The following is a 22,136-nucleotide window of genomic DNA, read 5'->3' as shown; positions in this document are numbered from 1 at the left end:
GTAGGCGGTATGGATATTTTCGTACAAGAAGTGATTTTTTTCGGTCATGCCTCTACATGTAACCCACTATCCTGCACTTGGAGTTATTTTCTTTCTAAACAGAGATTTCCACACACTGACTTCGTTTTGCTAAACCATTTATCTAAATATTTTGAGCAAACACAATCGTAAAAATAACGCCTAAAAATTTCTCGGCAATCTGTCAGTAGCCATGTTGGTTGTTAAAGAATTAAAAACGAATTTCGCTCATGGGCATGTTGAATTGAATTTCTCAATTTTTTTCATAAGTTCTTGTTTTACCGGCATGGGCAGGACTTCTAAATCTCTAGTAGCTATGTGTGTACAACGCTTACAAATAACATATTTTACATTATACAGAGGACGGTTTGTTACAACTCTACCTTTAGAGATGAGAAACGGGAAATTAGCTAGGCCAAACGACACGCACACACATTAATGAAACCGAAAAAAAAATTATTGCGTTTACGGGGTATACATTCTCTCCGGTATGGAATTATAGCAAATTCAAATCAAAACTGATTCTAGTGATATAAAAATGATCGATAATGCGCGAATGATCCTAAAACCATGCCCAATGTAATGTGGATACGAAGAAGCGAAATACATACATTTCTATTTCATTGGTACATTTGGAACTTCAAAAATCAGTCTTCTTCGCCAGAGAAGATACGAAAATCCTCGACATTTAGAACTTCAAAATTCTGTCTCCTTCCTGGAGAAGATCCGAGAATCCTCGACGGAAGTCGGCAATGGGCGAATGATCCTGGTAGTCGTGCCCAACAGCTATCTGTGAAACGCATCATTGAATTGAATTGAATTGAATTTCATTGGTAAAAACTTAATAGTTTTCAAATAATGTTTTTGTGGAAATTTTTTTTTTTAGTTGTCGCATTATTTTTTTGTATGAAACATCCATTTATAAATTCCGAAAAACAAGCATTCGATCTTCGACAAATTAAAATATGGGGTCCCGGCCTGGAACCGCAAAATATTGTTATGCCTGCGAGATATTTTTTTATTGATGCCACCAATGTGCACTTTAATAGGCAAATATTCAATAATTAATTTACAGTAATTTTTAATCTACGGGAATTTTCTAGACTTGCAGATTATTTGTCCATAGTGGTTGATGGTACCACAGTCCAAAAAAGACCGTGTCGGATTTGGACCAACATATTAGACAGAAAAGATGGATTGGTAATCGTCAGATATAAGATTTACGAACAGTGTACTTATCTAAAAATTATTGTTCATTTTGATGGCAACTTGGTTGGTAATTCACCATACATAATTAATGAAAACGTTTCTCCTGAGTGCAACTGCCCTAGGCAAAATATTACTGAGTTTATTAAGAAATGGCACTGTGGTAAAGTTCCTAGGCAAATTAATAGTGATTTCCTTGTATTTAAAACTATTGATTGGAACCATATCAGAAAGAGAGTAAGATACTTGTAACAAAATATTCCCTATATTATGTGTTCTTATTTTTAGATTATTGATAATTTCGATAAACCTCATTCTATAAGTTTGTGCCACTATGTAGTAAAGCAAAATAGTATATTTAGGAAATGTTATGGAAAATATGTTGGATTTAATATGTTTTCTGATGCAATTTTGTTGTCACTTGCAAAAAAAGTAAATCTTCCAGATTTGGAATTTTTTGTAAATTTGGGTGATTGGCCACTCTCACTAAAGTCATCATCAGATATTTATCCAATTTTTTCATGGTGTGGGAGTGATGATAGCTATGATATTGTTATGCCTACTTATCAGCTTACTGAAGCATCACTGGAAAATATGGGCAGGTAATATTTATCAAAATATTGAAATTTGTGCTGTATTTCTTGGTTTTTTACATTTTTCATGTTTCCAAAGAACAGTCTAATAATATTGGCATTTTAGGGTTATGCTTGACATGTTATCAGTGCAAGGTAATGTGGAAGATGTTTGGGAGCAAAGACAACCCAGATTGTTTTGGAGAGGACGGGATTCTAACCGCTATCGCTTAGATCTAATCAAATTATCCAAGAGGTATCCAAATCTATTTAATGTCTCCTTAACCAATTTTTTCTTTCATAAAGAAGAGGAACACATCTATGGACCAAAGAGTGATCATGTATCTTTTTTTGATTTTTTCAGAGTAAGTGAATTAGTTCATATTTGATTGATTATTGGTGATATTTAAATTTATGTTTTAGTTCAAATATCAAATAGCTATTGATGGCACTGTGGCTCCATATCGAATGCCTTTCTTGTTTGGAGGAGGTTCTCTTATCTTTAAGCCACATTCAAAGTATTATGAACACTTTTATAAAGATCTGGAACCTAATTATCACTATGTTCCTTTAAATGAGGATTTGTCTGATCTTCTAGAAAAATTACATTGGGCCCAAGAAAATGATTCAAAAGCGAAAGAAATAGCCAGCAATGGTCAGAAGTTTGCTAATAAGCACTTGTTGCCACAACATATATTTTGTTATCATATCCATTTGTTAAATGAGTTAAGAAAAAAGATAACTAGTAAAGTTGATATTCTGGAAGGGATGGAGTATGTTGAACAAAAATCGGATGCTCAGTGTGATTGCTCAATGGAATCAAGAAAGAAAGATGAATTATAAAGACAAATATATAATTAAGTATATGCCAGTAAATTATAGAATAACGTAACATCAGATCTGATATACTGTATATAATTAGATTTTAATAAGGCTGTGATTTACTTCTTTAGAAAAAAAAACTTGCTTTTAAAACGTGTTTTTAATAATTTTTTTTTTACTCTTTTTATTAGAAGGCTCCACTGTTCAGGAAAAAACCAACTCAAGATGAACCAATATTAAGTGTTTTATTTGAATATATCATTACATATATTGGAAATACATTTTTTCTAAAAATTTTTGGTGTATCCTACTTTTTCCACATTTGTTAAAATTATTTCAAGTTCGTGCAATAGTTCCCGTTTTACTGCATCTGGAACTAATGCTCTAGCTTTTGGTGTAACACTTGCAATTAATTCATCAACAGTTGGGACATGCTTATCACCACAGTCCACTATAGCCTTCCTACATGCTAATCTCACTTGGTCACGCCAGCCACTTTCCACTAATCGTGTGTGAACCAATTCAGTTACCCTAAAACATTTAAATGTAAATTCTTTTTACAGTATCTATCTGCATCCTCATATCATACTAATACTACCATAGGGAAAAAAATAAACTACCTCTCAATACCATTGTTTACTTCCAAATGTAAATTAATTCTTGAATCATATTCTTGGGGCATTTTGTTAACACCAAAAAATTATTAAAAAATATGGATGGTATACCATATAGTCCTAGGATTCTCGCGACGTTATTGATATTATAAAAATGTTGATGTAAAATAAAATACATATATAGTAACGTCTTTTGAATGCTACCAATATAATGTTAGTTTTTCCTAATCTTTGTCACAGAATTTTTCTTCTTCCACTTTTAACTAGATCTAACATGGACATTCGCCCATTACTAAAAACCGTCTGGGATATTTTTCATTTCGGTCCCAGACCGAAACACGCACACGAGCTTATTTTTGCAAGCAATCATTCTTTGGTTCCATGGAAGTACTTTGATTTATACCGACGTCAATGGCAAAAACGGCGATGGCGGCAAGACATACTTTCAAGGCGTTCACGAAACTCACAAAACGGTAAAACCACTTAATTTACACTGAGACAAATACATTTAAAATAATTGAAAAATGAATAACGATCACCCCTACTTCCATCACGGACCCTCCGAGCCCATGGCCTTTAATCGGAGTGGATGGCAGAAACAGCGGGACCGACTATGATTAGGGACCATAAACCACACAATTGCACCGATACTTGCAATGCTCGATTTCCACACACATAACTCGTTTTTCCAGAACATTTAACGAGCTCTAGGCATACATTGAGAAAATACATCCCTAAAAATGTCTCACTCAAACTTACTGACGGTCTGTCATCGGCCATGTTGGCTGCTGAATGCCGTGATTGGTTAAAAATGAGATTTTAAAAACTTGCGCGTGTTGAATGAACCTTTTTCTCAATTTTTTTCATAGTTGCTTTATAAGTTCCTGTATTATCAGCATCGGCAATATCTCTAGTAGCTATATAAAAAAATGCATTAACAGCTAATAACACAAATATTTTGATTTCCCAAACTGGTAACGACGGCTAAATTATTCATACATTCAAACGTTTCTTTTTATTAACGCAAGACCCTTTAGTTAGTGCTGGCATAAGCGATTACTTTCAAGTAACTGTTACAAATATTACATATGCTTTTTAATACTGAGTACAAATACTGATCATAAGTACTGTTTCCCAACCAAATAGTTGTAGAAACAACTTCTTGTCATGCAATAATTACCTAGTTATAAAAAACGCAAGGAAAAATATATTTTTAAAGGAATCGAATAATATTAACAATTTCTGTTTTCATTATAACACAAAAAAGTTAAAACCTTTTAAATGCTTTTATTTATTACTATTACTTTGTCTAGTAATTTTGATCGGCAGTCACATCAGTCCAGTATCTGCTACAAAATATTGATTACTGGAAACTCCACACACCTCTCTATTAGTGACCGGAAAACATTATTCTTCTTCTTAATATGTTTGGGAAATTTGGCAAATAACAAGATATGTTTAGCCATTATGTTTTTGCGAAGACAGATTACATAAAATTTGGTAAGTTATATATTCCATCATTGCCCATTTGGTAATTTATATTTTTGAAACTTACCAAATTATATGTTTGCCAAGTCGTCGCCATTTTAAATTAAGTGCTGTGGCGTTGCGTAAAATAATTTTCGGGATTTTGGACCCCATCTATAGAAAATTATGTTATTTTCTTTCGAATTCGCATCTCCTAAACTTTTATTGTCCTAAAAACCATTCGACGTATTTACGTTGCATTAATTTTGCCTCGCCATGGTGCGCTCCAATAAGGATTGATAAATTAATAAAAAAAACATTTTTAAACCCCAGTTATTATTGTTATGCTTTTCTTTCCTTGGTAAGGAGTTTGCAATCGTTAAATACAATGGAATTTTCACAACCGCCACCTATTTTGGCAATGCCGCCTCCCAATTTAATGGCCCCACCTTCCCATAATCTTGGTTTAGGTGAGTGAACTTTTGCTGCAAAAATTGGTAAAACACAAAATTGAATACATTTGTTATTTTGAAGGTTTTAACAACCGGCCACAATTCCGGCCATTTATGAATGTACACAAGCCTTTGCCTGGACCTTTGGGTAACATGACTTTGGAGGATTTTGATGGTAAAAGATTGAGAAAATCTGTCATGCGAAAAACTGTTGATTATAATTCATCAATTATTAAAGAATTAGAAGTAAGTAGTTAGAACCTAATGATTTTTGAATATTTTAAAATATCTAGTAATGTTGTTCCAGAACAGGATATGGCAAAGGGATTTTAGAGACCGAAGAGCATTACAGCCTGATTCTATGTATTACCCAGATTTAATGCCACCACCAAGTTATCCAGATAATCCAATCAATTGTGTCACTACTCGTTTTGTGAAAACTGCCACCAATAAGATGCGGTGCCCCATTTTTTGCATGGCTTGGACTCCCGAAGGCCGACGATTGGTCACTGGCGCAAGTTCTGGGGAATTTACATTATGGAATGGCCTGACATTTAATTTTGAGACAATTCTACAGGTAAGTAAATGTTTTAAACACCCATTTTTTAAACAATGCTTGAATGAAAATTGTATAGTGAAATTGCTGATTTTTTTTCAGTGTAAAGAGTTTTTATAAAAATAACAGTACAGCAAACAAAGTATTCCTCTCTTAGTTTTGACCACATCTTTCCCAGCTATTTGTTGGAGTAACATTTTTATTGATATTGTTAGTTTCTCCACTTCTCTGTTCATAATTTATCACCTATTTCCTGAAGCGTTAAAAACAATAATGCAGATCTGTTATGAAGACATTTTTGTTGGAATCAATCAAAGATAGTCAATTGTGATTAATAGTACAAGTCTTTTTTATTTTCAAAGAAACTTCCAAAGGCTACTCTAATACTTTTTAAAAATCTAAATCTAAATAAATAGTAGCAGTAGAAGTTTTGTAATTATTAAATTTTACGTAATAGAACATTTTCAGTTGAATTATTTATTTAATATTTTAGTTAGGAAAAGTCCTTAAATTTTGGGTGACTCTAATTTTGATTGCTAAGTGATGAAAAAAAAAACATATGTAGTTTGTTGTGAACTGCTAAAATTTTTGCAGACTTTCTGTTCACCCTAATAGGCCGGTTGGTAGATGAATTTAATGCTATAATTAATCATAATATGACATAATAACATGAAAATAAAGTCAAGTTATTTGTTACTTGATCTATTAAAACACTGGGGGTAGTAAATTTTCTTCATTGCTTTAAATTTGCTAGTACTTTGCTAACTTTTTGTCTCGTTATTATCGTTTATATTTTCTCATAATTGATACATGTTTATAAATAGAAAGTTGAATGATACAACTGGCTATAATCCTGCAAAAAAAGACAATAGAGTGAAATGGTAAGTATTTTTTAAATCAAAATTGAAAACATATACATATGTTAAACTTCCAAATACAGTACACCAGGGATACTATTAATATTCATGTTTTTTGCATATAGTAACATGCACAGAATATTTTCTCTTTACTCCACCATTCCTAAATGTCCTACGAAAATAAACCTAGCGCTCTTGGTTGCGTCGATTGTCTCGAGAGTATTAGATTATTAACAGTAGTTCTTTCTCTAGGAAGCTTATATAAAATAATATATAATAAATAAAAATATATAAGAAGCGAAAGGGGATGAAATTGCCAACGAAGGGGTGCAAATCCTTTGTATCTGTATTTGGTTTTATACTGGGAGTTCAGTACCAAAATTTCTAATTTTACTGCGCGTATAGTCTTCATTTCTGCGCTGCAATGCAAAATTAAGAATATTATACTTTAATGGTATCTCCACTACTGTTGTTATTAACTTTTAGACATAGTAATAAATATAATAAAGGCTGTCATAACTTCACTAAGTACCATGTAGCCGTCCAATTATTGCGGTACGCTCCCAATGTTTATACCTACCATCAAGTTTATTTGGCGGGAACCTCCATTTCAACATAACACCAATATTAAACATAACAATGGGTATGTCTTTTTTTTTTTTTTTTTTTGAATAACATCGAGTGTCAAAAATAATATTCTTCCCATATTGAAGAGCGCCAGTCGGTTTTGGTGAACACATGATATGCAAACCTGACATTTAAACAGTATATTATGAAACAAGTTTGATAAACGGAGTTTTGGCACCAGACGAATTTTAGTTTTTAGAGTTTAAAGTTTTTAATAAAGGAGTAACAGCAGTTTATCAGCATGTTGCATAATGTTTAGATCCTTTTTTTTTTTCAAAATAGCACAAATATATTCACATCATGAGAGAATGTGCCAGCACAGTGTTAACGTAGTTGTTGTGTTGTCTATTTCAGAAAGATGGAGAGCAATAAAACCTCATTAGGTATGCAAAAGCTAATACAGATTGACCCAACAACTATTTAACCCACTTTCATTTTTAGCATGGATTTTATTGTAAAATTCTTTCTTTTTATCGAGTGCGGATGGACCACTGGGGTTTAGGTTGATTTAGGAGTTATCCAACACAAAATATGATATGGGCAAGAAACTCATAAAAAAGAAAGAATTTACGAAGGTACCCTTAGACGATAATTTCTTGTTTTCTCCAATTCTCACTGTTACTGGAACATCTTTTTATAACATCTTTTTATTGGTGTGAATGTCGCAATTTTGTTACTAATCTTATAATATCGTGAACACTATGACTTAACAGCAAATACTGATGTATTTACAAACTAAATTTATTGCTCAAAGTTTACCTAAGCCTATGGCTGGCCCTGAAATTGAGCGGAACGAAATTTCCAAATTTTTTACTCTACACATTTCTGCAATAGCCTTGAGTTGTTTGCTAGACAATGTAGTTTGGAAGTAGCATTAAGTTTAATGGTAATGATAATATCTTTAGTTTTCTTTTGAGTGTGTATGGAGCGTGGAAATTGCCTTGACGTACGTGGACGACTACAACAAATAATAAAATGAATAAGGACAGAAAAAGAAAATATTTATAAATTTTGCAGAATTTTGTATAGAGTTCATCTTCTTCCTGAATCTGTTAATGTAAGTTATATCGAACCTCACCTTGTATATCAAGTACATATTTTTCTGAAAATAATAAACAGCAAGTTTAATTGTATTAAGACAAACTCATGACTTATATAAAGAAGACCATAACAGTATATTATGCAACACTTGTGATAAACGGCATTTGAGACACGAGTTTATTTAGCTCGAGTGGAACGCAGCTTAATAAACGAGTGACTTAAAAAGCCTACCAAACGTGCATACTATACCTTTTGTACCGCCATTAGTTTTTGAAAAAAAAAATCCGATGCTCCCAAACCCGCGCTAAAAATTGAAAGTTAAAATAAAACTATAAACTTTTATTTGTGAACACGCTGTGACATTTCATAAATTACTATTTAAACACCTTCACGTCGACTTACTTTCGTGGAGCACCGAGGTGCGGATATAGCAAGGAACGAGTATTTTTCGGCACTTTTCACAGTCTTTCATAGAAAAATAGACACATTAAAACAGAAGAAAACGTTTGTTACGTCCAAATACGTGTATATATGTTAATTTAGCAAACTAAAACTTTCCTGTCCAGCCCATAACTTCTGGTATGGTTAACCAAGCCAGCCCAAAAATCTTCTGTGATCAATTCCTTAGTTTTCAGAGCAATATCTCAAACCGAATCTCTTAACCAACAATTAATCTCAGCTCAGTTCTCTCAAACAGTTTTCGTTATCAAGATATCAAACGGTCAATTAAAAAATATATTTTATCAAAACCACTTACAGAAACTATTTCCGTAAATGACCCCCCACCCCCCTGGTTGAAATATCGAAAATTCTGAAAAAAAACATCCACTTGTCATAAAATCTACCAACATCTAAAAGGAAAAGGCAAATATTTCTTTCGAGACGGCAGTCGTTCACGGCAGACCGTGCGTCTGTGGCAAACAATTGGTACACGCTAAAAGAACACTAGACTCATGAAACAGGACACCAGATTTTATTCGATAAAAACAAAATAAAGTATTCAGTATCGAAAATTCTTGATTTGTCCAGTATAAATCCCCCCTTAACACGAAACTACCTTTCCCTAAAATCGCTATTATGTTTGAATCAAATGTTGCACATTGCTAGAAGCAAAGTAGTATTCTATTATAGCGTCTTATGAAAAGCGTCCGTTGAACATCTTATTTAAAAGAAAATAAAACTGCTTCTAGCAAAAAAGGAGTGCACAACTTGCCAAATACTAATCCGGTATAACATAATATCTGTACTACCTGCGTTGCTGGATCCTGTATAAGAATTTAGGATAATCTCTTTTTTAAATTAATATTGTTAATGATATATTTCTTATAAATTTCTAGGTGTTGTTATTTATAACGTTGTGAATCCCACTGCTGTGAAGCTTGCCAAAAAAATGTCGCATAAACGTTAGCCTTTTTTGATGCTTAGAAATCGTTGCTTTAAATTCAAATAGGCCAATTTTTTTGTGTCAGTTTATATTTATTTATTGTGCCATACATCGCCGTCATGGAGTTGATTTTTTTATTCCTCGAATCGTCAAGTATCGTATTCAGGTATTCCTTGAAGAGGGTTATAGGTAAACTGGACAACATACGGGCATAATAGTTTATGAAATACGTATTGCTATTAAGTAATAATAGATAATACACTTCAATTGATGTTATTTAAAACATTTTGATCGAATTTGACTAGTCAATTAAAAAGTAGTCAAAGACTGACCAGCTCCAACACTACGCAGTACCTCCTAAATTGTTAATTACCAATAGGAATAATATTGACTAATTAGTGGTGACTTCACAATCTCACAAATGTGAAAATTATGAATAACTTGTCTGTATTGTATTCATTTAAAATTCTTTTTTTCTAGGCTCACGACAGTCCAGTCCGAACGATGGTTTGGAGTCACAATGACAGTTGGATGGTAACTGGAGATCATGCTGGTTACGTAAAATATTGGCAGTCGAATATGAACAATGTGAAAATGTTCCAGGCTCATAAGGAGGCCCTACGCGGCATAAGGTATCTACAACACTACTTCTCTATGTTACACTCGAATATGTATAAAAGTGCGTGGTAAATATTTTAGTTCAATAAATATATCCCTTTCCCATTCCCCTACATTAGTGCAACATTTTCAAATAAAGGTGTTAGTTGAGTCAAAATGAGAATATTTTAAATTAAATATTTTTTATTTAAACATTTTCTGTGATATACATATTAATAAGTCTGTGATATTGTACCGTGATGTAATTTGTTTACGTAAATAAATCTTTTTTAATTAAAAATTAATGGAGTCGGATCCAATTGCCTTTTTAAATTCTGTTGACATCTTGAAATTTAGAAAGACATTTGGATTTGCGTCTTTATTTTCAATCCTTTTATTCGGGCATCCATATTAAATAATGTAATCATTTCTTTTTTGTTTTGCACTAATGAACAGATTTTTTCAACTCCTTTCTAAAAAAAAGGTACAAGAAATTTTTGAATAGTATTTCAGATCTACTTATTCATTGCATTAAATTATAGCAGTTGATATTGCCTTTCCTCTGGAGCATTTTTTTTTCAGTGTGGGTATGGTTTAAGAGTTGTGCAAAAATATTTAAATGAAAATATATTCCCATTCCTATTCTCCTATTGTTGACTATGAATTAAAAGATATTGGTTCTTAGAGCTGCAACAATAACAATAAAATGATTTTTCCGGGCATATACAATACATGTCACTCAATTTGTATTGGTGTACCAAAATAAAAGGAATTGATTAGTAATAACGTGTTGCTTCTGTCAGTTATTTCTGTGGTGTTCTTTTACCAACTGTATATTTTAAAATTTTACTTTGACTTGGAGTATATAAAGGTTCATTTTTCCTTCGCACCCATCTAATCATATTAATTGAAAAAAAAACAACTCTACTAAAAGAAAATGGTATACTTGTAGTCTACCTATAAGTCGAGAGTCGAACAATGATGATATAACTAACTAAAAAATTTCAGAAGTGTTTTTCATTTGAAATACCACAAGATATTTACTTACTTGTCATTTTCGATCACTATTTTTCATTTAGACAAGTGTTACGTCAAATATTTGATAAACATGACTAAAAAATCAGTTTTCTCAGTTTCCAAAAATAATGGTATTTATTTAATCCAAGTTATATTGGCTAATTATTACTTCCATTTCTATTGAATGTTCTCATAATTTTCTCTTGTTTTTACTGATTTATGCGAAAATATATTTGGGCACTTAATCCAGTCGGCGGTTTGGAGTGGAACTGCTGCATTGTTGGTTTAATGTGATCTGAACCTTTTACGAATGGAAACCATCAACTTGAAAGCGACGGAACATTTATTTTATCAAATTAAAATGACATTTTCCATTGTATAATGCAAAAAGAAAACAAATAAATCTTAGATATTTCTCTGTGTATTTTTTTAATGGTAATAATATCAAATGATATTATTTAGTGCAAAGTAAGTGATCTGTATATAGATTTTTGATTAATAATAGCAACAAACATATAGGAAACGTGTTACCCCTCCTACCCTTTTCCATCCTAAAATCAGTCTAAAACTGGGTGTGGTTTTCGTTTTTGGAATTTAAAAGGGTGACCAGAAAAGAGATTTTCAACTCTATTGAGAAATCTTAATGTTTTATCATTTTTGTAACTTACAAACATCCTCATCAATTTGCTGAATTATTCCGTTGCTTTTTGATGCAGGAAAAATTTTTCCAATGATCTTACCAATCGACAAGATCAGTTGAATTCGTACTTTTCTAGATTCAAATGATTTACGGTGCCAGTCACTGCAAGACCCACCCGTAAACGTTCTGTTACAAAACCCATAACAGCGTGACAGTACTTTAATAGCTTTAGCAATACTATACGGGGTGTTTCACGGTTGATGGTACCTTAGACGTTTATGACGAATGGTACGTTGAAGTAAATGTTTATTGAACTGTCAAATGGAAAATGAATTATTTAACATAAGACGGATATTTTATGTCCACCTAAAAGATGAATTATGCCAAAGGAATCCAGTTTTGAGAGAAACTTGTTGTTATTTCATAAACCAAAGAATTTAGGTATTATACATAATTCGAAAGGGAATTTAATTTGCTCTTAGAATATGTGATAATATACATTAAAAACCCTTTGTAATGTAGAACTAATTTCGATATTAAGAAAATCTGTTCGATACTTAAGCTATGTTCAAAATGTCAAAATGTTAACTTTCTACTGGTCTTAGTAATAAAAGTTTAATTGAAGCTATCTTTCGGCCGAAATAATGAAGAAAATAATTATTTTCTCTAAAACCGCTAAAGGCAGGTATTTAAAAACAATCAAAATATTAGCGGAAAATGCAATAATATACATGGGGTCCCGCTTAAAATTTCAATGTTGATGCTACTTTTTCGAAGAAAAAACAACGTCGCAGCGTTAAAAATATTTAGAGCATCGCCGCTTATGTTCGCCGTACACGGCTAAGGTACCATTACCCATGGAACACCCTATATACTATATATATCTCCGGCAGTAAAGTATCTAAGTTAAACTTTTTTTCAATTGCCCGTAATAATGATCGAACGTGGTTCAGTTCTTATAATGGGACACTACATCTCCTCTGTTGAATATGTGATTCGTCTAATCGTCCCTTCTATTGAATCATTGACCAAGATTGTCTTAAGCTTAATGGTTTGGAAAAAATTGAGATTAATCGCAATGTTGCGTCAAGAAAAAGAAACAATACCCGCGAAATATGTAGCGAGAATATCTTGAACCAACAAGATTTCATGTCAAGTTAAACGAATGAACATCGGGAAATTGAGAAAGCCTATAAAGTTTTTAATCAGATTTTTGAAGTTTCAATTTTTCTCAAAATAATGGTTTATAAAAACAAAACAAAAACATAAGCTGCATATATTTGTAAAGAGAATTTCAACACATTTTTTATTTTATAGGCTTAGTTATAGTTTGAATAAAAAAAAATTTTTTTTTAAAGCAAACTTGGAATTTTTCCGGTTTCCTGATGTTTATTTGGTTAATTTGTTAGGAAATACTGGAGGTTTAGGATAATTCCTGGAACTTTTGTTTTTCATTATAACTAATTATAATCAGACCCTTCACCAAATAATAAATCGTTTAAAAATATTCATGTTAAACGCAAAAATATATTTGGCTCAATGATCATTATTTCGTTGATGAAACACCCTGCATCATAGGAGTATAAATCCAGTCAAAGGTTCAAAGACTGACAAATAATAGGTTAATCTTTTTTCCGGCCACCCAGTAGTTCGAGTATGGAACAGACAGTATCTTCAGTTACAGTGTGGGAGACACTTCTGAAAGGTGGTAGTGCGTATACATTTTAAAAATAAAATTAGTGATCTCAATAAAGCTTTTTGGGTTAATGGACTATTGAAAACTGTATGGTTGCACTATTTTTCGATGGTGCGCATTTTATTTAAATTACCAAAATAAATACTGTTATGACATGATGTGTTTTATTCAGCTTCAGCCCTTTGAACACGAAATTCGTAACATGTTCCGACGATGGAACCCTTCGAATCTGGGACTTTTTCCGCTACCAGGAGGAGAAAGTACTTAGAGGTAAGTAAAAAAAAGTACTCACTTGACACAAAAGCAATTGAAATTCGATTTGTATTGGTTCTTTCGGTTTGCAAAGTTATGTCGCTGATAGAGATTTTAGCAGCATTGGATATATATATATATATATATATATATATATATATATATATATATATATATATATATATATATATATATATATATATATATATATATATATATATATATATATATATATATATATATATATATATATATATATATATATATATATATATATATATATATATATATATATATATATATATATATATATATATATATATATATATATATATATATATATATATATAATTATATAACAATTAAACTAAAATATATCTTAATATGTTGCAGGCAAAAATATGTAGGAATTCTAATCGTCCTATTTATATAGAGACATCTAATGAGAAATGGGGCGTTGAAAATTTGCTTATGTATTTGTGTTAATGTATTTATATTTACTTGTCTGTAGGGTTTTTACAAAGAAAGAATCGAAATAAATTGTTGATTTGTTGGTTGACCCTAGCGCATTCTATAAGTTACTATCCATTGCTATAAAATTTGATTTAAATTGAACCACACTCATCGCCAAGTTTCCAGTGTTTGGATTTGTCTTTCGTTTTGAATCGTTTGATGTTTACATATTCTTCATTACAAAGTTCTTCGTAATCATAAACTGTTTTGTAGAGTATTAGACACTGTTGGCTAAAACACCAAGCTCTCCTTATGTGTATTAAGTTATAAATAGATAAAATAAGAGCTTTTCAAAGTTCTTCAACTAAAATCAGTTTTCAGTAATACCGTAAAAAGCAATATCTCCCTAATGGAAGGTCTATTCGAAAGAAATGCGTAAATTCTTATGATGTCATTTTTTCACATTTGCCTCCGTGATATATAAATTTATAAGTACACCTTTTGCGGAGTGACAAATTAATTTCTTGTAAAAAACAACACCTTTGCAATAAGTTACTACCACTTAATGTACTTAGTGTACAAACTTCTACCTTAGGTCATGGAGCCGATGTAAAATGTGTCCATTGGCATCCTCAAAAAGGTCTCATTATATCTGGCAGCAAAGATAATCAACAGCCAATCAAGCTTTGGGATCCCAAAACTGGTCAATCTTTGGCAACTTTGTAAGTATAGTAAAAGCACCTCCCCAGCATTGGAACAATCCAATCAAATTCTGATTAATAATTTGTGTTTTAGGCATGCGCATAAATCTACGGTAATGGATTTGAAATGGAACGACAACGGAAATTGGTTAATAACAGCATCTCGAGATCATTTATTAAAGCTGTTTGATTTGAGGAATCTTAGTCAGGAGGTTCAAACATTTAGGGGACACAAAAAGGAAGCGTCAAGTGTTGCTTGGCATCCTGTGCATGAAGGTTTGTTTGCCAGTGGCGGCTCTGACGGGGCTATAATGTTTTGGCATGTGGGGTAAGTGTGCCTGCTCTTGCCATAATACGTTTTGATTTTGTTTATTTTCTAGTGCCGACAAAGAGGTGGGCGCAATCGAACAGGCCCACGACAGTATAGTGTGGACTCTTGCATGGCATCCTTTAGGTCATATACTCTGCTCTGGTTCTAACGACCATACAAGTAAATTTTGGACCCGAAATAGACCAGGCGATCAAATGCGAGACAAGTATAACCTCAATACTCTTCCAGCTGGAATAGCTGGTTTGGAAGATATTGATGTAGGAGGTAAATGTGTGATGATGGGATTAATTCACCCAAAAACTTATGGGCTCATTTTTATAGACGAACCGACAGCAGTGATTCCTGGTATGGGGCCCGAGGATAAAGTCGAGCTAACGGCGTTAATAGGGGATGAAAATACCGCTATTCCAGGTTTGGACCTCGATTCCGGATTGTTAAATAATGAAGAGAAAGTCAAACCAAAAAAAGTTCCGTTTAGTAAGCCAATCCCAAGGAACTTCCAAGCCCAATGGAATGAAACAGGTACTTTCAAAAAAGCCTGCGTATTATCAGTATTGATATATTTCGCATTTGTAGATGATGGAATTAACGATGTTCTGACGAAAATTGTAGAAAACACACCGGGTGTTGTGCCTTTGGAGAAGATAGCACCAAATGCCATAATAATTTATGGAAAGCTTATTCCAGTTGAACGTGAGTATTGCCTTGTATTTGACTAGTGCAAAATGTAAATAAAAAAAAAGTATTTTCTAAAACTAAATAAATAACTAAATATGACATGCACAAAAATTACTGCAAAGATTTGACTTGTCGTGTCACTGGACAGCGACAATCCAGATATTACCGTGATGCTAGATTGCCAAATCACTCAACTCTCCATTTAATAAATTCAAATATGAAAAAAACTGATACAGACTGTAATTGCTAATCTTATAAATTCAAATATATATTTTTTTAGTGTTAGTGTTAAGATTTTGGCACCAGTAATTGTTTAAGTTTTCGAACATTGTCAATCTCATCTCAAAGTCAAATCCTAAAAAATAACTTTCCAATATTAATGTTAACAAAATTTCACCATTAATTTAATATGTCCAAAAAGTGATTAAGCGGCGTTATTACTTTGTTTACTAACACAACAAAAAGTTTAGTACAAACACTGCTAATTACATAAATTCAGCACTATTAATTTGCCATTATTTTAATCCGTATAGCTACTATAGATATAGAGGCCGTGCATATGATGATAATACAGGTACTTATGAAGCAACTATCAAATTTTTTTTGAGAAGGTCCATTCATTGTGCGCATGCGCGAGATTTAAAATCTTGTTTTTAACTAATTGCAAATTCGGGCTTTCGACCAACAAGACTTTGCGGCATTCAAAAACCGATGTGGCCGCTGACTGATCGTCAACAAATTTGAATGCCGCAATTTTGCGGCAGTAATTTCTCAAAGTATTTCAGATCCTATAAAATCTTCCTGCAAGAAGGAGATATGGTGTAGAGCGCGTTATTGAAAAAATACTCTAATTTGTTGAAAGAATAAAATATTAAAAGCAGAAATTATACAAGTTTGTGAAAAACCACTTCGAAGGGGGGGTAGGCATTTTTGTCACAAAATCACTAAAAAGATAGGAAGATAATCATAAAAAATAAACAAAAAAATGGCACAGAGTATTCTGCGAGAAAAATGAAAACAAATCAGTCAAGTATTGGATGACGCATGCGCAAAAGGTCTTTCTCAACTGTATAAAATTATCATAGGCATATTTTCTAATGACTAAATAGTTTAATCGAACCAAACTACAAAAGAAAGTGACACACCTTTTTCTTAGAGCACCGCAAAGGATGCTTTTTTTAACAGAATCACTAAATCACCATTTTCGAAAAAGGATACATTTAAACGTTCTCCAGAGATTATTCAACAAATAATTTCGATCAAAATAACAGTACACTGTGTCACAAACACATTTTCTCACAAACTTTTCATTTCAACCAAAAAATAACTTAAACAATAGGCAATAGCGTTTAGAACGTAGATGGCTCCGAAAATAATAAAATTAAACTCTACTTCTTCATTGGCATCTTAATGATAGTTAACATGCAATATTAGACGCAAAAGTGTTCCGATCGTTTGGCAACATTGGAATGTTTGATAGAACCGATTGTCAGTCTGACCGTCAGATGTCCGGTTATAGTCGTCATGTTGGGGTGGATAATGTTACGAAAAAATAGCCCTTTTTTTCTCCGGTTTAGACGGAATAAAATATTGATTAGGCATCATGATGGTGTTTACATTCAGTTACTGGATTATAACTACTTCCATAGTACTATCATCAGTTAAAAAGAAGTAAATAAAACACTGCATATTGACTAATAAAAACTGTTACCCATGATTTTTGAATTACTATTTCAGATAACTTTGAATTTATACTTTCAGCTGGATCTAAACTAGAAAAAGCTATTTCTGAAGGACCAGAGGTGTTGCAAAAATTTATTGACTCCGGCGAAATTGAAGAATTGCACGACGTAATGCCCATTAGGGATCAAGATGAAGAACAGTATTTAAATGATGACAATGGTGATCACGGCAACATGGACGTTGATCCAAATGCTGCGTATTATGATGAGGATCTAAGAAATTTAGACCAAGACATGAGGGGAAACTTTAATCATGTAAATAATCAACAAGGTAAGACAAAACTGTCTGCCTCGTTTTTTCACAAAATCAAGCCAAAGTTTTCAGTCCTTATTGTGTGATCGTATAATCATTTTTGTACAGGATCAGTGTTGTTACTTTAAAGTCCTTTTATCACTTGTTTTCTTAATTTGGCAGATTTGATGAAGTTTAATAAAATAACGTTTTGATTACAAGCTTTTTATGGAATTTATCAATAATTATGAAAGCCAACTGACCAAACTATTAAGTACGTTTGAAATTTATCTCTTGTAAAAAAAACTTGTTATATACAGTGTCTCACCGCGGACTTCGTCGATCTGTTATGGGAACAGTATAAGTAGCTTGAAAAACAATTAAATTAGAATTAATTAAAATTAAGTTAGGAGTTAAACTAATGTTGGTGGGATCACTCAGGCTAACATATTTTATATACCTAAATTTTACTCTGTAGGAGATATTTAACATTTTATTACTCTCTGTAAATTTTTCCCATAGGAAATCCCTTAAAATTTTACTATATTACCTTACCCTGTATAAATTGGTCTGTTGAAAACATTTAGTTAGTAATTGCAATTATTAATAATATAGGATGTTGAAAAAAATAACAATTGAAAAACCGGAGAAAAAATTTTTTTTCAAACGCGCGGCCGTTCGTCATGGTTAAGTTTGATTAATTGAACCTTAAGACCAGACGAAGTAAAAAAAATATGTCGAAAACCATAAATATTCGTAATATACAACCCATTACAAAGTCGTCCTAATTTGTAATGGCAAATACGGTCTAATTATAAAAGTTTATTTTAAATTATTTTCATCAGTTTTTTTCAATTTATTTTAATTGATATTTTTTCAACATCCTATTGCAATTACTATCTAAATTTGTTCAACAGACCATTTTCTACCGGGTAAGTTAATAGAGGAAAATTGTAAACTATCCCTATGCGAAAACGTCATTTTTGACATCAAATTTTAAATATCTCAGAAATGGAAGATTTTTCGATTAATTCAAAAAAGTAATATATAGGCTTTTTCATTTAAAATAATAAAGTTGACCCAGTTCCGGTATATTCGGATGTACCGCCGTCTTGAAAATATTTTACCTGAATTTCCCCCACCAACATTAGTTTAATTCAATTTTTTTTTAATTTTGCTACTTATAGTTTTTTCATAACATCGACGAAGTTCCCGGTGGGACACAGCGTAAACTTGAATTACCATGAATCAGACATTGTTAAAAGCAAATGTGTTGTGTTGAAAATAATGTTACTTCTTTCAAAAATTCAAGAATTTTAAGAACAGAATATCGTGAAATTTTCTCAAAATTCTAAAAATAAGGTAATATATCTGGTGTACCACTTAAAATAAGGAAGTTTACTTTTATAAAAGTAAAAATTTTCATTACTTGTAGCACTTTTATACATATAAATCTCTATGGAGATATAAAAGAATCACGCATTAGTGAGCTGTCCTGTACAATTTTTAAATATTTTTAATTATGCACTGTATTTCATAAAAGCATGGTGATAAAACAACATTTTGAAACGAACACTCTATATATTTGCATAATATTATACTTCCTTCCGAAAATATAGGTAGCGTTACATAAACTGGATTTAATTATTAGATAGCGACATGAGAATGTTTGGCGATATGGACTTCAGAAAAGAAATGGATTTCCGAAACAGCAGAGACTTTGATATGAGAAATCAAAACAATCTAATGGGCGATGAAGATTTTAGATATGATGATTACGGAGACAATGATTTCAGAAACAATGGTTTTGAAGAAGAAGGGGATTATGGTGATGATTATTACAATGAAGGTAAAGACTATTGCATATATGGACATTTTTAAATTTAGTAAAATTAATAGTTTTAATTAACTTAAGTTATTTGAAAATTTATTCACTCAAAAATAACAAAGTCACTGACTTACACAATTTATTAGACACTACTGTTCAGTATTTATACATCAATAACAATTTATATCAATTGCCCAGCTGTACCGGTCCACTTTTCCTTCGATTCCGCTCTAACCAGCTAATGTCATAAGTTTACGGGAGGGCGGGCAAAAATAATTGAAGTTATTCTTTAGAATGGTGCACCTGTTCTATATATTTAGTAACGTGTAAATGGTTTTACAGATTGGTCTCGCGGCAATTCGAACTTTTCCAATTTCCGTGGATCTGGCGGATTCAATCAAAATTTCAGAAATAGATCGACACTGGACTTCATTCCCCCATCGGGTTCTAATTATAACAATAGCCAAGAGGATAATTGGAAACCACCAGCGCAAGAGTTCAGGGGCAGGGGCAGGGGCAGGGGTGGTCCTAGAGGCGGTCGCGGGTCAAGAGGAAATCGAAGAGGACGAAGTTCCGCTCCCAGAGGCGGGCGTGGCAGGGGCTCTCGAGGTAGGCCGCCGTGAGTTAGTGAAGTGAAAAACAAACTGCGACAACTAAATAAAATTCAAATTGCATTGCAAGTGACGTTTGTTCCATTATTTTTTATTTTAAGTAGCTATGTAATTATTGTTTACAATTTGATGTATTAACATTACAATGAATTAATATTGTTTAATTTTTCAATATACCATCGATGTGTTATATAGGACACCAGCTTTTCTTACAACAATTTAGTGGATGCTCTCAGCTGCTTAATTGAAATTAATTGGGAGGGGAGTAAAATAAAAATATTGATTTTTTTACTTCATATAGTGATATTTTGTTCCTAGCAGTGACACCTTAAATTGTTATTGCCCAATGTTATGTGCATAAAGTACATGAAAGTACAAAAACAAAATTCTGGTTAGAATATCAAATGATATTTAATGCAAAGAAAGTGATCTGTATATAGAATATTGATTAACAATAGCCACAAATATGTAGGAAACATGTTACCGCTCCTGCCTTTTTCCATCCTAAAGTCAGTTTATAACTAAGTGTGGTATGGTAATTTTGCATTTTTTAAACCATCTAACATTTTCGTTTTTGGAATTTAAAAGGGTGACCAGAAAAGAGATTTTCAGCTGTATTGAGAAATCTTAATTTTTTGTCATTTTTATAATATACGAACGTCCTCTTCAAGTTGCTGCTTATTCAGTTCAGTTGAATTCGCACTTTGCTAGATCCAATTGATTTACGGTACCATTCCCTGCAAGACCCACCAGTAAACTGTATGGGTGTTTCACGGTTGATGGTATCTTAGACGTGCACCGCGAACTGTACATTGGAGTAAATATTTATTGAACTGTCAAATGAAAAATGAATTATTTAACATAAGCCGGATATTTTATGGCCACCTAAAAGATGAATTATGCCAAAGTAATCCCGTTTTGCTTTTATTTCAGAAACCAAACGATTTAGATATGATACATCATTCCAAAGGGAATTTAGTTTGCTCTTTGAATAAGAATACAATGTTTTATCTGGTAGGCAAATCAATAGTTTTGTCCAACCCTTTGTAATGTAAAACTAATTTCGATATTAAGAAATTCTGTTCGATACCTCGATACCTAAGCTATGTCCTGTGTCATAGTAATCAAATTAGCCGGGTTAGCTATATCTTGGTCGGAAAAATGAAGATAATAATTATTTTCTCAAAAACCGTCGAACAATCATAAAATAGCGGATCGGAAAATGCAATATATACATGGTGTCCCACTTAAAATTTTAATGTTGATGCTACTTTTTCGAAGAAAAAACAACGTCGCAGCTTTAAAAATATTTTAGACCGATAGAGCATCGCCGATTAAGGAACTGACCAAATTTTCAGAACAATGCAACGTGTACCGTTCGCCGTACACGTCTAAGGTACGATTAACCGGATTATGGCATCAAAACCCTTTTTCCATTGCCCGTAATAACGATCGAATATGCTTCAGCTCTTATGGGACACTATATATTCCCTCTGTTGAATATCTGATTCGACTAGCCGTCCCTTATATTGAATCCGTTTCAGTAATATCAACTGCAGATACTATTAATTAAATGATGATCACTGAAAGTTAAAATTATTTCTATTTTTTGGGATTAATCGCAATGTTGTGTCAAGAAAAAGAAAGAATACTCTCGAAATATGTAGCGAGATTATCTTGTCCTAACAAGATTTCATGTCAGGTTAAACAAATAAACATCGGGAAATTAAGAAAGCTTGTAA

At 32.3% G+C, this 22,136-nt stretch overlaps 3 protein-coding genes across 6 annotated transcripts; 2 read left to right on the top strand and 1 right to left on the bottom strand.

Moving 5' to 3' along the window:
* Nucleotides 1–654: 654 nt before the first annotated feature.
* LOC132696219 (protein O-glucosyltransferase 2-like) lies at nucleotides 655–2,647 on the top strand. 2 transcript variants are annotated; one of them, XM_060660933.1, is made up of 6 exons: nucleotides 655–851; nucleotides 905–1,067; nucleotides 1,122–1,461; nucleotides 1,513–1,826; nucleotides 1,924–2,161; nucleotides 2,220–2,647. In XM_060660933.1, exons 2-6 carry the CDS (start codon nucleotides 925–927, stop codon nucleotides 2,637–2,639), a joined length of 1,455 nt encoding a protein of 484 aa, XP_060516916.1. In that variant the 5' UTR covers nucleotides 655–851; nucleotides 905–924; the 3' UTR covers nucleotides 2,640–2,647. The 2 variants fall into 2 exon arrangements, with proteins under 2 accessions (XP_060516916.1, XP_060516915.1); XM_060660932.1 differs by lacking the exon at nucleotides 655–851 and having other exon boundaries at nucleotides 865–1,067.
* Nucleotides 2,648–2,777: 130 nt separating this feature from the next.
* On the bottom strand, nucleotides 2,778–3,473 carry LOC132696220 (enhancer of yellow 2 transcription factor-like). Its single transcript, XM_060660934.1, has 2 exons — nucleotides 3,239–3,473; nucleotides 2,778–3,149 (listed from the first exon to the last, which is right to left on the bottom strand). Exons 1-2 carry the CDS (start codon nucleotides 3,298–3,300, stop codon nucleotides 2,906–2,908), a joined length of 306 nt encoding a protein of 101 aa, XP_060516917.1. The 5' UTR covers nucleotides 3,301–3,473; the 3' UTR covers nucleotides 2,778–2,905.
* Nucleotides 3,474–4,804: 1,331 nt separating this feature from the next.
* On the top strand, nucleotides 4,805–20,652 carry LOC132696216 (pre-mRNA 3' end processing protein WDR33). Of its 3 annotated transcripts, XM_060660929.1 has the most exons (13): nucleotides 4,805–5,169; nucleotides 5,234–5,397; nucleotides 5,459–5,728; nucleotides 10,097–10,248; nucleotides 13,739–13,836; nucleotides 14,867–14,993; nucleotides 15,067–15,300; nucleotides 15,353–15,567; nucleotides 15,625–15,825; nucleotides 15,880–15,996; nucleotides 17,743–17,994; nucleotides 19,607–19,804; nucleotides 20,126–20,652. In XM_060660929.1, exons 1-13 carry the CDS (start codon nucleotides 5,088–5,090, stop codon nucleotides 20,404–20,406), a joined length of 2,391 nt encoding a protein of 796 aa, XP_060516912.1. In that variant the 5' UTR covers nucleotides 4,805–5,087; the 3' UTR covers nucleotides 20,407–20,652. The 3 variants fall into 3 exon arrangements, with proteins under 3 accessions (XP_060516912.1, XP_060516911.1, XP_060516913.1); XM_060660928.1 differs by having other exon boundaries at nucleotides 15,625–15,996; XM_060660930.1 differs by lacking the exons at nucleotides 4,805–5,169; nucleotides 5,234–5,397; nucleotides 5,459–5,728 and adding exons at nucleotides 5,749–7,574; nucleotides 7,633–7,766.
* The last annotated feature ends 1,484 nt before the right edge of the window (nucleotides 20,653–22,136 follow it).

The sequence above is a fragment of the Cylas formicarius genome, unplaced genomic scaffold, assembly GCF_029955315.1.
Source record: "Cylas formicarius isolate icCylForm1 unplaced genomic scaffold, icCylForm1.1 PGA_scaffold_1__22_contigs__length_36826433, whole genome shotgun sequence".
Taxonomy (NCBI): Eukaryota; Metazoa; Arthropoda; class Insecta; order Coleoptera; family Brentidae; genus Cylas; species Cylas formicarius.
The sequence above is the reverse complement of the archived record's forward strand: the minus strand, read 5'-3'. Positions and strand labels throughout refer to the sequence as shown.